The sequence below is a fragment of the Haliotis asinina genome, chromosome 3 (genome assembly GCF_037392515.1).
Source record: "Haliotis asinina isolate JCU_RB_2024 chromosome 3, JCU_Hal_asi_v2, whole genome shotgun sequence".
Classification (NCBI taxonomy): Eukaryota; Metazoa; Mollusca; class Gastropoda; order Lepetellida; family Haliotidae; genus Haliotis; species Haliotis asinina.
In genome coordinates this window covers 5,718,810-5,735,370 of record NC_090282.1, presented here as the reverse complement: position 1 = coordinate 5,735,370, position 16,561 = coordinate 5,718,810, and the positions used below count along the sequence as shown (strand labels likewise).

Below are 16,561 nucleotides of genomic sequence, written 5' to 3'. Positions count from 1 at the left end.
GACAGGAGATCTACTGAGAAGAACAATGTTGCTAATGTGATCTTGTTAGGTAGAGTTAGAAGTGATGATTTAACATATTAATTGTCATTATCACCAGATTATCTGGTCTCAAATACTTACTGGTTGTTGTTATAGAGCTGGAATACATCAAACAAAGATCACACTTACTGTTGGGATCCGAGCAATCCAAGCAATACACTCTTCAGTCTGACCCTTGTCTTTGACAGTGATGAAAACATGGAGCACGTTGGAGAAGATGGACTGAAACTCCAGCTCCAGGACAATCCCTAGCTCCTTGCAGGCCAGGATGGTGAGAGACGCAGGCACCTCTGTATGACAAGAGATGACATGATACCACCAACATGACCAGTTCATCAAGGAGCAAGTGGAGCATGAAAACCTGGACACTAGGTAAGCATCTGTCATAGATAAGGATTATTTCTTATCAATTTTCACTCAACCTTGTGTAATGATCAATATCATTATGTATATTGTTCAGTGTTTCTGAAGAGCATGTTATCATAACCACAGAGACCTGAAGGAAAACAGACACTTCCACAACTCTACCATGCACCGCATCCCTTCAGGTCTTGTACCTAGTGAAGATACTTACCTGTTACAGATCACGATCAGCCACTGACTTGACTGTCACACAACTTACTGTGGGCATGTTCCCAGGCAATCTGGCGCCTGTTAAAGGCCTCGGTCCAGCCATTGTGATATAGAATTTGGTCAGTGAAAGAGCGCCCTGGCTGGAGGATGTTTGTGATGACTTCAGGAATCTGTTTTCCTTTAACTAGCTCTTCCGTCCCGATATCTGTCATGAACATTACGTGATGTTTATTACATTACATGAGCATTGGTTAGTGAGTTTGTGATCTGGATAAAATAATGTCTAAAAATAGTATACCAGTATAGGTAAGGCCACACAAACTAAGAATCATACAAATGGTAAACATACAATTCACAACTCATATTTGTAGCATTCTGTTCTGATGGATATGCCATCCTCAAACTACTGTGGAAAACGGCTGCCATTTAGTCCAAGTTTTAATGGGATCAACTGAATTCAGTGAAAGGATAAACATAGAAACCATGCACAGAGAATCATTCTTGACACATGAATGAATGAATGAATGAATGAATCAGTGTACTGTTGATGTCCCACACAGGGAATGAATAAATGAACATAGCAGAATTACCATGTCTGAAGCACAGGTTAACAATGAATGAACGAATGAAAAAATGAATGAACGAACGAATGAGCAAAACAGTGTACAGACCATGTCTCATGCAAGAGAATACATCTTCTATCTTCATGGGCAGACTGAGGTACTTCTGCAGGTGTTTCACCAGGATGCCCGACTCTCCGATCTCGTATGCCGCCATGCCAGCACATCTGATGAAAGATAAAAGGTGCAACAGGATATTTGTAGGTCTAGTACTCATATTTAAAGAATATGTAGGCAGAACATACGAGGTGGTATGAGCTTTTACAATGAATATAATATTCCTTTCGTTACTAAATTGTACCAATGACATGGCACATAAATATACAATCAAAAGTAATAAACTGTCTTTAATGGAATGAAAGTTGTCTACATCAAACTGTCATTGTAATTTCAGCCACTGGAATGAAGAAGAGGAAAGGTTGTTTAATACATGATAATGTAAATGTTGGTGTTTGTAATGACTGTTAAAACAATGTCATTACAGACAACATGGAGACTTATTGTAAAAGTGTCTTTACCTTTCTTATATATCATTTATATGTTAAATCTTGTGACCCTGAAATGCACTGTCCCTTTTCCAAAATGCTGTGTTCTTCTTAAATTATGTACCGTCCTGGTGACCAGTAATAATGCCATTTCGTCAATGCAAATATTCTGTTTGTGAATATGGACGATCAGATGGCATTTTTTAGGGTGTGCAAACACCTCTGAGACTGTGGGTTTGATCCCGGGATGGGACTCAACTCTAACAAAAGTCATCAGAAGATGACATATCCCCCCCAACCCCAAATGTTTGAAAGGACAAATCAACTGAAAGTTACTTGAAGTTTTTTTAGGCTAAGTTTGAATCATTTCCATGGAAATCATGAAAAATATAAATGCCATATATCTGTAAACAGCAAAAGGCACCACTTCATGATCTGTCTCATATACCTGCCAAAATCTGTTGAAAGATATCGAATGGTCTTCAAGTTGTGCTCTGGAAATGAAGCACATCCCTTCATTTTGAGACTAAGTTCAAAGCATTTCCATGGAAACCAAGAAAATAATCCATATCACAAAAATCTGTAAATATCAAATGGCACCACTTTGGGTTCTGACGGATATATCTACCAAGTTTTGCCGATAAATATTGAACAGTTTTCGAGTTATGCTCTGAAAACAAATCCCATTCCTCCATTTTAAGACTAAGTCTGAAACGTTTTCATGGAAACAGAGAAATAATAAACCACAAAAACCTGTAAATAGCAAAAGGCACCACTATAGGTTCTGACTGATATATCTAACAAGTTTTCCTGACAAATATTGAATGGTTCTTGAGTTGTGCTCCGGAAACAAAGCCCACCCCACCATTAGACTAAGACCAAAACGTTTCATGGAAAAATAAAAATAAGTGAAAACACCAAAAATCTTTAACTAGCAAAAGGTACAACCATAGGTTCAGATTAATATAGTTATCAATTTTGGTCTAAAAATATTGAACGGTTTTTTAGTTATGCCTCAGAAACAAAATGATTACGAACGAACAGACGGATAGATGGACGGACAGACAGGCAAGGTGTCGACTATATCCCCCTGCATAACATACCAGGGGAACAAAAAGCAGTAGAATTTGTGCTTTATTAAGAAAGTGTGATCCCAAATATAACATATGCTACATTTGACCACTTTTTAAATGGCATTGTGTAATGACAGTCCGATAGGTTGCAAGCTTCATACGAGGGCTTGTCCCAAATTTCGTGGCAAAAATTACTTGTAAGCCTGTTTTTTTTCCAAATGGTAGCTATGCCCCTGATGATTAACCACAAAGCAACACCGGTGCCCACTGGTGAATGAAATAAATATAATATAATATAATAAATAAATATCATTGCCCTCACTTACGTTGCATAACAAATGCAGGAGTTTCCCTCAGAGTTTGCCCTTGGAGCTACAGAAACAGTTTCTTCCATTGGTGGCCCATTCTTGTTTCTGGAAATGTTACAAGTGAATGCGACATGGAGGATCAAACAGATCACTTCTTGGGCTGATGTTACAGCAGATGACATGGATGAACACATCTGAACATTACAAACATCAAACGACCTGCTCACCCATGCCACCTTCATCTACAGAGATAGCTCATCACATGCAAGGGTAATAATGACGGCCAGGATGATGACTCCAGGCTATTGTCATGGAGTTAGAAGATACATTCTGTTCATACACATCATGTAAATATATGACACGGACCTTTACAAAGAGCTATCATATGAAGTAACGCCATTACTGACTGTTTCTCACCAACCACATATTTAGTCGTATCACGTATCACCTGGCTGATATCCTGATGTGATATAACAGATGATGTCACAACTTTCCTGATACTCATTAAAATTGATATGGGAAGTGCCAACCACCTCTCCAAGCCCACCTTGATTATATTAAATTTGGAATGGAGAAAAAAAATATGTATCAACAAAAACTGGACTGGATGTGAAAATGTTTTCAAGCATCACACAGCAGTACATATGCATTAAATAAAGTTTATACTTCTTCCTGCAGATGTCGAGGATCATGGTGCAGATCTTAGGCTTCTTCCGCTGCAACGAGTCCAACACAGAGTCTGCACTGAGACAATCTGTTTCCTTGAAATCGGTCTGGGCATCCTCCGGCACAAAATAGCAGTGACCTTTCTCCTCAAAGCCATGGCCACAGAAATAAAATACACTGTACACCCCATCTCCCAGAAGTTCACAGAACTCATCAACAGCAGCCTTCATTTCAGTCAAGGTCAAGTTCAACAAGGACACCACCTTGAAGTCAAGTCTCCGGAAGATATCTGACAAAATCTGAATATCTGTTTTGGGTGCTTTGAGACTTATTTCACATCTATAGTTGTAGTTTCCGATGAGAAGAGCTACCTTGTCTGTGGCTGAAGCATGAGAGGGTAATGTTGTAGTCTCATGAAAAAGTACAGACAGACATCTTGAAGCACATCAAAAGATGCTATCAAGAATGCAGAGAATAAGTCACTTTTGCTTTAATGTCACTGCAGATCTTTTAACTAGCCATATGGACAGAAAATATGCTTGGCAAAACCACAAAGATAATGATATGATGAGGAGAGGTTGCACAAATAGTTGGAGAGAGCTGGTATGCAAGGTATGTGTGAAGGATGAACATGTTGATATCACTGACCTGAATATCCCCCGATGGTGCGTGGCATTGGGGAGTTGATCTGGATTCGGAGGAAGACTGTGTTGGAGCAGGCCCGACCCCATCTGTTGGACACCTGACAATGGAGGACAGCTTCCTGCTGCACATGGGGCAGAGCCAACTGTGGTAATGTCGCCCCTAGCAACAAACAGTTTCGTCCATAGCAATATTATTTTCTTACAAAGTCTGTGTGACTGCTGAAGATGGAGAATTTTGACTACTAGTGTAACTGGCCTAATTGTGTTGTGGGACCCTCTCTTGATTCACTTGATCATGGGTTTATTTGAAGGGCAGGACTCAACAGTACAGGTGATTTGTTGCAAAAAATAAATAATACAATGATGAACAAAAACATTCCATTTGTTATGTCACATCAAAATCTCACCCATCTTTCTGCCTTTGTAGAGTGAATTCTGACGTGTGCAATCAGACTTAATGAAATACATACTGAACTGAACATTTTCAGCAACTAATTTCATATGTAGCGTTCTTAGTCATTAGCCCCAGTCTGGTTTAAATTTACACAAACTTGTTACCTGGGATTGGGTAGCCATCCTGAAACCACTGGTACTGCAGAGGTTGTTGTCCACAACCCTCACAGACAAACATGGCAGCGCTGCCAAAAGGAACATGGCAGCTGACTGGCTGCTGGATGATTTGGGGCAGGGACCCAGCATGTGGCTGTGGTTCTGGAGGTAATTACAATAATATACAACTGTAAAGTCATCTTTCTGGCCACAGTTTCTAGTGGCCTGCACATTTTGTAATTAGCATATTATCTCCCTTTGTATATCACAAGCAAAAACTTCTGATTTCATTCAAAGTTTGAGTTTTGTTAGTATCTCTGGAATCTTACATTTTCTGATACCATGTGCATAGATTAAACGTAAATGCAATGTACCAATAACTATGTGACAAACTTGTACAGTTAGTTTTGGGGTAAAGATTCTGAGAGAGTTGATGATCATGTCATTGTTTTGTAGGCTTGGTACCACTGAGTCATGTTTTAAAGGTTTGGAACAGTAGTTCATGATTTGGCATCATTATCACACAGAGTATTGACAATGGCTTACCATTTGCCACCACTATCAACCAGAGTATTGACACAGACATACCATTTGCCACCACCATCACCCAGAATATTGACACTGACTTACCATTTGCCACCATTATCACAGCTGGGATACTGACTGCCTCACCAAAGTCATTTATCACTCTGCATGTGTATCTGCCACTGTCATGAGGGGTAGCATTATCAACCTGTAACAAATAAACAATACTCTGTCAAAACCAGAAACAAAATGAACAAAAAGACAAAGTCATCAATATCCCCCGCAATGGCAAAATACTCTTCATGAATATGTCTACTAGTTATGATGATGTCAAATGTTTTGACAAACTGGAAGGAGAATATTGAAAATATTTTATACTGAATTCAAAACTACCAAAAGCCACCAGTACACCACCAAACCAATCTATGTGCCAAGTTTGGTGAAGAAAGATTGAAAGGTTTTACAGTTCTGCTCCAGAAAACAACTACTACTACAACTACTATTCAGTAAAAGTCAAGCTTGTCGCCATGGAAACACAGAAAGATATTTTATTCAGAATTCCAAATCTACCAAGAGACACAAGTACACAACGAGATCTATCTATGTGTCAAGTTATCCTCTGGAAAAGAGCACACCCACCAAATTCAGTCAAAGTCAAACTTGTTGCCTTGGAAACACAAAAAATTATTAAAATCTAAATATTTTAGATATTTAAATACTTACCTTACCATAGGTCTTATGCATATTACCTCTAGCTTCGCTAAACGAGATCAGACAGTCGTTGATTCGCCATCCCCTCGATGGCTACCTCATGTAATCTACGAATGTAGTCACGGAAGTGACGTGATCTCTCCACTCGCGCGAGAGCGCAGAATCCAAAATTCACTTTTACCGTCAACCGGAAGGTCCGAAGAGTCCAAAGTGGGGAGGAGCATCCAGCGTTGGGAGGGAGTCACCGCCCTATGGTAAGGTAAGTATTTAAATATCTAAAATATTTAGATTTTAATAAATTTTTAACTTACCTTACCATAGGTCTTATGCATATGGCTTCGACAGATGGATGGTGGTGTGGACTCCAGAGGACCATCCCTCAGCAAACAGTGCACATGCATCAGGAGAACTCGGGAAAGCCAATGTCAACGGTCTCAGGATAATACCTGGAACAGGACAAAGAGCAACCCAATAGAACTCCAAAGAAAAACCGACGCACCCTGGGGGTGAGGTTAATCTTAAGACCAAAGGTAAGTAGAAGTGTAGTTACCTAATGGGCGGATGGTCGGGTAAGTTGCTGAGCAACCACCAATGGACCAAATGACTGTAATCCCTCCACGTCTTCAACTGCCAAGTCCCTCAAGTAGTGGGATGCGAAGACAGTTGATGACCTCCAGAAACAGCCCTCCATGATCTGCGGTACTGTGCAGTTCCGATGGAGGGCCATCGTAGACGCCAAGGCCCTGATCTCGTGCGGGTTACTTGCTACCGGATGAGGCAGGTGCTTGTCGTCATAGGCCGCCAGGATAGTCGATCTGAGCCAGAGGGCAATAGTATTTCTGTTTACTTCACCTTTGCAGGACACGGCAAAGGGAATGAATAACCTTTTGCGGGATCGTCTCCTAGAGGCTGACCTTTTAATATAGCATCTGAGAGCCCTGACTGGACATAGCAGCTCCTCCTCCAAGTCATGATGACCCAAGATCGTAGACAAAGGAGGGATGGAGAATAACCTGTTAGGCTGCCCGGGAAGCTGGTTCTTAGCCACAAAATCCCAAAGCAAACCCAAATGAGCACGTCCGTGTCTTGACTGTTCAAATCGGATCTGAGTAACGTCAAGAGCATGGATCTCGCTGACTCTAGCCGCTGTTGCCAATGATAGTAAGAAAACCGTCTTCTTGGAAAGATGTTCAAAGGAGGCTTCTTCTAATGGCTCGTACGGCGGCCCTCTGAGATGTTGAAGGACAACATTAAGATCCCAAGCTGGAGGACGAAACTTGGTCTTCTGGTCTTCCAGCTTGAAAGCTTTGAGAAGCGCAATAAGTTCCGGTATCTTGGAGATCTGTGAATCTGACTTGATAGCAAGGACAGAATTCAAAGCTGACAAATAGGTGCCTAAGGTACTGCCTTTGAGATGTCTAGAGTTCCGTAGGTAGAGAAGGAACTGTGCCACAAACTGAGGAGATGCTGCCATGGGATCTTGAGATCTTCGTGTGCAAAAATTCTCAAAAGAGCGCCATTTGTCGTCATATAAAGAACGGGTAGAAACTCTATGCGCGCGAGCTATAACGTTCGCCACGTGCGCAGAGTAGCCCTTAGCCTTTAATGCTCTCTGCAGATGACCCATGCGTGAAGATGGAATCGCCGTGGATCCGGATGCAGCTGTCGACTGTGTGGATGTCGAAGCAGATGCAACCACTCTGGAAGTTTGTAAGGGTCTCCGCTGGCGAGCCGTCGAAGATCGGGAAACCACGATCTGGCTGGCCACCAAGGTGCGACCAAAAGCAGTCGGAGGTTCTGCGTCAGTCTGATCTTGGCGATTACATCCGAGAGAAGAATTGGAGGAGGGAACGCATATGCGTCCAGTCCTTCCCATGATAGAGACATCGCGTCGACTGCCCACGCCTGTGGATCCGGCACGGGAGATACGTACGTTGGTAACTGGTGATTGAAACTGGTGGCAAAAAGATCTACCAGTGGTCTCCCGAGTTGCCAGCAAATCTGGCGAAATGCGTCCGGATGAAGCATCCACTCCGTCGGGGATGGTTTGCCGGGGCGCGACAGGGCGTCTGCCAGAATGTTTTTGCAGCCGGGAATGTGACGAGCCGCGATCACGATGCCGTTGCTGTCTACCAGATCCGCTAACAGGAACATCTGGTCCAGAAGTTGTTTGGACCTGGTTGTACCCTGATTGTGAATCACCCACACGACCGTGGAATTGTCGGACGCTACCAGGAGTCTGGAGTCTGTTAGGACCGGTAGCCAGTGGCGAACCGCTAGGATGACTGCTTGCATCTCCAGGCTGTTGATATGCCACTCCTTTTCGGCGTCTGACCACAGCCCTGAGGTTGTCTGGCCGTTCAAATGAGCACCCCATCCCAAGAGGGATGCGTCTACAAACAATTCGTGGTCGTGGTTGAAGTTTGTCAAATAAACACCGGCGCAGACGTTCCACTCTACCGTCCACCACCTGAGGTACTGATGCAGGTGCGGGGGTAGAAGAAATGACGACTGGAGGTCGTTCTCTCGAATGAATGGTAATAGGAACCTCTGTAGTGGGAGCAGCATAAGCCGTCCTCTGAGGGTGAGGTCCTGCGCCGACGTCAACAAGCCCAACAGAGACTGCCATTCTCTGAGGGTGAGAGGTAGGGACAGAGCTCGATCCGTAAAGGCGAGAATCTTCTGCCATCGATCGGGAGGGACCCTGACTAGATTGAGCCGAGTCAGGAACAACCCCCCAATGAACGTTAACTCCTGCGTTGGTTTCAGTTGCGACTTCTCGAAATTGATAATCCATCCCAACTGTTGAAGTAGGCGTGTGGAGAAGTCCAGTTGTTTGCGTAGCAACTGAGGATTGCAGTGATTTAGAAAACAATCGTCGATGTAAGGATCGAAGTCTATCCCCCGGAGGTGCAGAAACCGGGTGACAGGCAGTGTGACCCGAGTGAAAAGCCACGGGGCCGTAGAAATTCCAAACGGCAGCACTCGCCACTGGTAGTGTACTCCGTTGAATATGAAACGCAGGAACTTCCTGTGGCGTGGGAATACAGGAACGTGCAGGTAAGCATCCTGTAAATCTAGGCTGGCCATCCAAGCTCCGGGTGACAATTTGGCTCGGATCTGATCCAGTGATGTCATTCGGAAATGCGGGGGCTCGGCTAAATACAGGTTGTTGAAAGTCGCCATGTTGTGAATCATCCGCATTTTGGTGGAACCTTTCTTGGGTATCAGGAAGATGGGTGAATAGAACCCCGGGGAGAGATGGGGTTCTGACACTATCTCTATAGCATGTTTTGTTAATAAAATGTTGATGTTTTCTAGGATAAGTACCTGTTGATCTATTGAGTACCCTCGTGACAGGGGAGTGGTAGTCAACGGCGGAGCTCTGGCTAGTGGTAGCTTGTAGCCGGCTCTCAGGATCTTGCAAACAAACGGGTCTTCCAGGAATGTCCAGTTGGCCCAGAAGATCCCTAGTCTCCCACCTACAGGGGTCGGATGAACTGGTACGACTGGGGGTGGGAGGTCCCAGTCGTAGTAGTCCATGGCTTCAGCGGCCGGAGTAGGGACGCTTGCCCCTACCTCGACCGGACGTAGCTGGGGCATCCCTGCCACGTTCTTGAGGCTTGCGCTGGACATCTGAGTCTTTGGTACGACCTCGTCCCCTCCCAAACGAGGAACGGATCGACTCTCTCCTGGGTACATATCTTTTCTTGGCATTACCCCTGGCTCGGCCACGAAATGCAGAGCCCAAGGCCTCGAAAGTTGACAGCGCCACTTCCGTGTTAGTAAGTTCGGCATGTTGTTTATACACCGACGGTATCTTTTCATCAAAGAGGAACTTAGACGTAAATGGTGCACGAAGAAGTTGACGTTTAAATTCCTCTTGCCAAGAACAAGCATCTAAAAATCCAGATCGGCGCATAGTAGTAGTCATGGCTAGCGCCGCACGTAAGTGTCCAAGTAGGTCATGGAGTACTCTGCCTTGCCAAGCAAAAATGGTAGTTAAATGATCCACCCTCGAGGCATTATCCTCTGACAAATCCAAGGCTGCAGCGGAGGTGGCTGACGCAAGCGCCGAGATAGGTTTAAGCATACGTTTCAGTTCAGTATCAACAGCTGCTAACTTTGAATCCTGAACTCTGTAAGATGATGGAGTTGAACTTGACAACCTCTTAATTGAATCGTCTAGCGCCGCCCCGTTGTCGGCAAAATCCAGACTGTGCACTTTATAATCTGATTTCTTAGACTTCGACGCTTTGATGGTCGGATTTAAGGATAACTTCGCAAAGTCCGAGTCTAACAAAGTAATCGCATCCGCCACCATAGGGTGTGGTGGAATAAGTAACTCAGGAGTCAAGTGAATCGACGCCGGGTTGTTTGAATCCGAAGAAGGGGAAGGACAGTCCGGTAATCTGTCGGCAATCCACTCAAAGACAGCAGTTAAGGGAAGATAGGTGCCATCACTATCACCAACATTGCCAGGTTCCTCCTCATAGTCTGGGCAAAAGAACTGTTCCTCGTGTTCCTCCCAGGAAATAGAGGTTGATTCTCGTCGCTGACTCGAGTTGGAAGCAGAGTTCTTAGTGTTAAATTCTTTGCCGGAAGTCCGCAGTGGTTCCGGCGATCGCGAACGCTGGGATCTAGAGAGACGTCGTGGTGATCTTGACCGAGATCGCACTCTACGTCTACTTCTGGTACGTGAGTCTTCCTCTAAGGAGCGCCTTGGAGAGCGGGAAACCAACCGGGAGCGCCGGCGCCTGCTACGGTGTGGAGAACGAGAGCGCCGACCCTTCGGGGACCTAGAACGAGATCTGCGCCGGGAGCGCTCAGCCTCTAAACGACGAGCGCGCTCTTCATCCAGCTGGCGCTGTAACATTTCTTCTTTAGTCAGCGTATGAGACACTCTGGGGATCCGATAAGACGTAGTTATAGGAGCAGGGTCCGGCAACAATATTGGCGCTGGCGTTGGTACAGGCGCTGGCGTCGGAATAGGCGCTGGCGTCGGAATAAGCGCTGACGAAAACACCGGTGCTGATGTAAACAAAGGCGCCGGGACAGGCAGTGGCGCCGGGACAGGCAGAGGCGCTGGTACAGGCAACGGCGCTGGCGTAAGTCTAGGCGCTGTCGTTGGTAAAGGTGTAGATACCGAGGTAGGGAGTACAGCAGCGCCCGGCGTCAAGAGAGATCGCAGAAGCCTCTGAACTTCAGGATGGGATAAGGCATCCGGGTGAGATAAATCTACAAAGGCGTCCGAACGCGTAGGCTCTGGAGAGGAGCGCGCCGGCGTAATAGATGAGCGCTCCACACTCGGCGTTGATAGTGGTATTGAAGGCGGTGGTAGATCTTGGTCGTCAGGTAAGGATCCCAAGGAAGACGCTGGCGACGACATTCTTCTCTTACGTTGCGTAAAACGTTTCCTCCGAACCGCCAAAAAGGTCTTGAAATCGGTGAGAGATAACGCTTGACAGTGTAGGCACCGACTATCGATGGAACAAACAGCGGACGCACAATCCGGACACCAGGGATGTGGGTCCTTGGCTGATTTCTGCCCCTTGCAGACAGTACAATAGTGTCGAGTCATACACAGAACTGTAACAGACAAGAAACCACGACTTGACGACATGTTAATACAATACTAGGAGGAAAACCCCCTACATAAAAATGTAGAAAGTAGTTGCACCCCTACGTAAAAAATAGGCACACCCGTAAGTGCGGGGCAGCGAAAAATAACAACCACAATGGCTGCCTTCGCTACGCTGAAATTCATGGCAGAAAAAAGTATGCTAAATACCGAAAACACAAGTGAAAATGACCAAGCATGGGCAGAAACATGACGGGCAAACCACCAACAAGATGAACTACCCTCATGGACGCCATGTCGTTCTCACCTCCGACATGGCCAAGCCAAGCCTGAGTGAGAAAAGAACAACACGAGGTAGCAAGGTAAGCACATTAAATGCTTGTATGACTTGACTTTGATACATAATGAGGGGATACAAACCATACCTACCAAGGAGTAGCAACTTTATTGAAACTACACACAGTAGGAAAAAAAAACTGCAAACCAACACGTCCGTTCGCACGAACGCTAAAGGTAAAAGTGAATTTTGGATTCTGCGCTCTCGCGCGAGTGGAGAGATCACGTCACTTCCGTGACTACATTCGTAGATTACATGAGGTAGCCATCGAGGGGATGGCGAATCAACGACTGTCTGATCTCGTTTAGCGAAGCTAGAGGTAATATGCATAAGACCTATGGTAAGGTAAGTCAAAAATTTATTTATTCAGAATTCAAAAACTACCTAAAGGCACCAGTACACCACCAGACTAATCAATGTGCCAAATTTGAGGAAAAAATATTGGAAGGTTTTACAGTTCTCCTCCGTAAAAAGATCACTACCACCAAATTCAGTCAAAGTCAAATTTGTTACCATGGAAATGCAAAAATATATTTCATTCAAAACTCCAAAACAACCAAAAGGCACCAGTACACCACAAAATCTATGTGCCAGGTTTGGTGAAGTAACAGTGAACGGTTTTGAAGTTCTGGTCTGGAGTTCTGGTCTGGAAAAAGGCACACCCAACAAATGCAGTCAAACTCAAAGTCAAACTTGTTACTATGGAAATGCCCAAAATACTTTATTCTTAATTCCAAAACTACCAAATGGCACCAGTACACCACCAGACCAACCTATGTGTCAAGTTTGGTTTAGAAATAGTGAAAGGTTTTACAGTTCTCCGGAAAAGAGCACACCCACCAAATTCAGTCAGTCAAACTTGTTACCATGGAAACACAAAAAATACTTCATTCAGTATTCAGAATTCCAAAACTACTAAACGGCACCTGTGCACCACCAGATCTGTCTATGTGTCTGTCTAAGTTTGGTGAAGAAATAAAGAACAAATGCACAAATGCATGGATGGATGCACACACGGATGGAGTGCATTTTAATACCCTCCCCACCCCTACCCTACAAAATGCATTGCAGTGGATAAAAACTGCTAACTGTCTGTCTACAAAATGGGTGATGAAGGTGGTTGGAACTGATAATACTACTTCAGAAAATAGTTCTATTTGTCAGCAAGATTAGACCCAAATGAGTACAGACCCCAAAATATCTGGAAGGAGGGATTTGTGTAAGGCATTTCGTTTCAGTGCTTCTGAAAGGTTTACTTTTCTTTCACCTAATACGTCTCTTTCATAACTTTCTGTATACCAAGCAAATATATCTGAGGCCAAATTCTTTTTTCTCTACATGGTCAGTGGCTGGTCCATTACCTGCAAGTAGGGGCAATGAGATTCCTTGTAAAACTGGTCTTCTTTAAGCCACCTGTAGCGCATTGGTTGTCTTCCCTCGGCTTCACACAGCAGAACAAAGGCATGACCATTGAAAACAAAGCTGTCCCTTGGGTGGCCTGTTATCACTGGTAGAAAACACATCTCCTTCTCTGAAATAAACATTAGAGATTTCAGTTATTACAGTACAAGTTTTCATTCCTGTTCATAATAGTTTCTATAACAGTCCATGGGCCTATTTTCTCAAAACGTTTGTAGCCTCTAGAGAATATATAGCCATATACTTCCCCTCACCCATCCATTATGCTGATGTTACAGCCCTACATAACTCCTTCCCACAAGTTCTGAAACCTGTTTCTGTGAAAATTATATATTTTCACCGTCTGTATTAGTCTTTGTACACAATGTAGAAGTACATCAAGTAAATCTGTAAATGATGTAACTACAACATCCAATGACTCTCATTATTACACAGTTGTTTTCAATAAACAAGGTAAAATTATTATATCAGTTTGAAATGATTCACAATCTTTGGAATTAAAAAACATTGCATGTAGATTATGAGTACTTTTTCTCTGTTTTTTCTTGTACAGACATCTTCATATTTTTTATACAATACAACATACATATAAAATCTTGCTTGATGAATATGACAAAGGGCACTCCCAACAGTGTTATCGCTTACAACAAGACATCATTTTGAATAAAGATCCACAAATCATACAGGTCAAGGATCTAACTAACACGATGAAAATTCATTCTTTACACACAATATGGAACTGGAAGTATGTGGAAACTTGAAGCACTTTTGTTTGAGAACATATTGATAAATTAATCCACTTGGAGTTAGTGTATGCAAATGATTACTGTACAATCAAGAAACAGAGTAGTGTTACAAATCAACAATTTGCCCAAATCTACAATAATATAATCACTATATACCTTTGACTCTCCAACACCAAGTGATTTCTTTTAAAATAGCAATAACATGGTTATGATAAAATGGAGATAAACATATTGTGTTGGATAATCAGAGGTATAGCACAAAACTATAATAGGTCTAAATTTGTCACTTAAACCTCACGCAACATATTTGGTTTTAAATTAAATTTAGAGCTAATATAATTTCGCTATATATCTATGACTATCTAACACAGTATGTTTATCTCCATATTATGTGAGATGTGATGATCTTTGAGTTAAGATCGCAAGTGCATGTGGGTCCTACACTACATCTACATGAGTGAGCCAACATGTGTCCCTGGATGGACTGATCTGTTGCAGTGTTCGAGTCACTTGCCTGCTGGATACACCGCTGGCTGCTGGCCTTTCTCCATGGGAATGTCTGTCTTCTCCAGCACTGAACACAAAACAACACAAACCACTGAATGCAATGTCATTTGGAATCAAGGAAACAAGTTATGTTATTGTTGCAGCCTATGTTCCCTGTAGTACTGGGACATTAACAAAGTGAGTGAGTGAGTGAGTTTAGTTTTACGTCGCACTCGGAATTATTCCAGCCATATGTAAATAATTGAGTCTGGACCAGACAATCCAGTGATCAACATCAATCTGCGCAATTAGGAACCGATGACATGTGTCAACCAAGTCAGTGAGCTTGACCACCCAATCCCTCTTACGACAAGCATAGTCGCCTTTTATGTCAAGCCTGGGTTGCTGAAGGCCTATTCTACCCCGTGACCTTCACACGTCACATTACCAAAATTTCCTGTAAGGGACAGGGTGTGTACCAAAAAAGCCGGGTGACCTGGCCCCTGGCCCCTGCATATTCAACAACATCTGTCAGACTACCGGTTCTTGCTATACAGTGGCCTTTTGTAACATGTTATTGTCTGGGATAACACTTTCCCAGAAAAGTACAGATTCTCGTACTTTTGTCAGGTGCCTAATTGCCACCACATAAAGTAAGCCAACAACATACTCAGCCACTGCAAGCTCCATATAAATGGAACTGGACAACAGGTAGTCTAGACCAGGAACTCCCACCACCAGAAGCTTTGAATACACAATGTATTCCCAGGGGTCATCTCTTACAACATGGGGAGGTAGGGTAGCCCAGTGATTAAACAGTTCACTTATCATGCCAAAGACTTGGGTTTGATTCACCACATTGGTACAATGTGTGAATCTCATTTCTGGTGTCCCCCCGCAGTAATATTGCTCTAATACTACTAAAAGCGGTGTAATCCTCAACTCATTCACTGTTTTACAACTTGAGAGTTCTCTAGAAACACATGTAGTCATTCCATAAAGGAAATGCACAAACCTGGAGTGTTCAGATATACTCTGACACTGGCATACTCAGTGAATTTTACTTGACTGTTGTCTGCACTGTTGTGAAGGCGGCAAATATACTCCCCACTGTCCTTCTCTCTGTAGACAAACACAACAGGGCTATAACATATAAACCTGAAGTGTGCTTCTAACTACATCTTTTTTTCCTAGAATAACCACATTTTAAGGTTTTGTTTTGCAGGGACAGGTTTTACTTTTCGCTAGATAGACCTCCTCCCAGGTTATAGTTTCTGCAATCTTTTCCTAAGTCTATATGAACATCAACATTCAAATGATATTGACTGAAATCAACTGAAAAATATTGTTTAAGATTAAGCTCAAAGTATAAATGTTTTCCCTAGGAGGCCTGGAAGTGCATCATTCAGATTTGTAGGCAGACGCTTTACTGGGCTGTTGAAGGAAGTGGGGTTGAATTATCCATTTATAGTTACTGTCATTAAATTGATTTTACATGCACTTCAGTTATAGTTATGTAGCTTTATTAAATGATCATCTGCACTGTAATTATCCATCAATGACGGTATATATATTAGAGGAAACACTTCTCCTCTGTTTGGCTAGACAATGTAAAACCACTGGGGTCAGATTTCCTTCCCCTTGCGGTTTTACATTGTCTACCCAAACCTCGGAGGCATGTTTTGATTTGAAGATTTGATTTGGCTGATTTGAGGATAAGAATGCAGGGACTGGTGCTCCTGGTAAATAATCCTCCTGACTAGAAATATGTTCCGATATATACAAAATATAACCCAGTT

General features: G+C 43.3%; 1 protein-coding gene across 2 annotated transcripts in view; it reads right to left on the bottom strand.

Moving 5' to 3' along the window:
• The window catches only part of LOC137277355 (mucosa-associated lymphoid tissue lymphoma translocation protein 1 homolog), a 29,767-nt gene that overhangs the window by 6,084 nt on the left and 7,122 nt on the right, over positions 1-16,561 (bottom strand). For both annotated transcript variants that reach the window (XM_067809049.1, XM_067809048.1), the window contains exons 5-15: positions 15,778-15,884; positions 14,791-14,850; positions 13,473-13,642; positions 5,588-5,690; positions 4,967-5,119; positions 4,413-4,568; positions 3,765-4,146; positions 3,117-3,203; positions 1,284-1,399; positions 662-817; positions 169-329 (exon numbers count right to left, since the gene is read on the bottom strand). In XM_067809049.1, the coding sequence (XP_067665150.1) occupies positions 169-329; positions 662-817; positions 1,284-1,399; positions 3,117-3,203; positions 3,765-4,146; positions 4,413-4,568; positions 4,967-5,119; positions 5,588-5,690; positions 13,473-13,642; positions 14,791-14,850; positions 15,778-15,884 (1,651 nt within the window). The remainder of the gene's footprint in view (positions 1-168; positions 330-661; positions 818-1,283; positions 1,400-3,116; positions 3,204-3,764; positions 4,147-4,412; positions 4,569-4,966; positions 5,120-5,587; positions 5,691-13,472; positions 13,643-14,790; positions 14,851-15,777; positions 15,885-16,561) is intronic.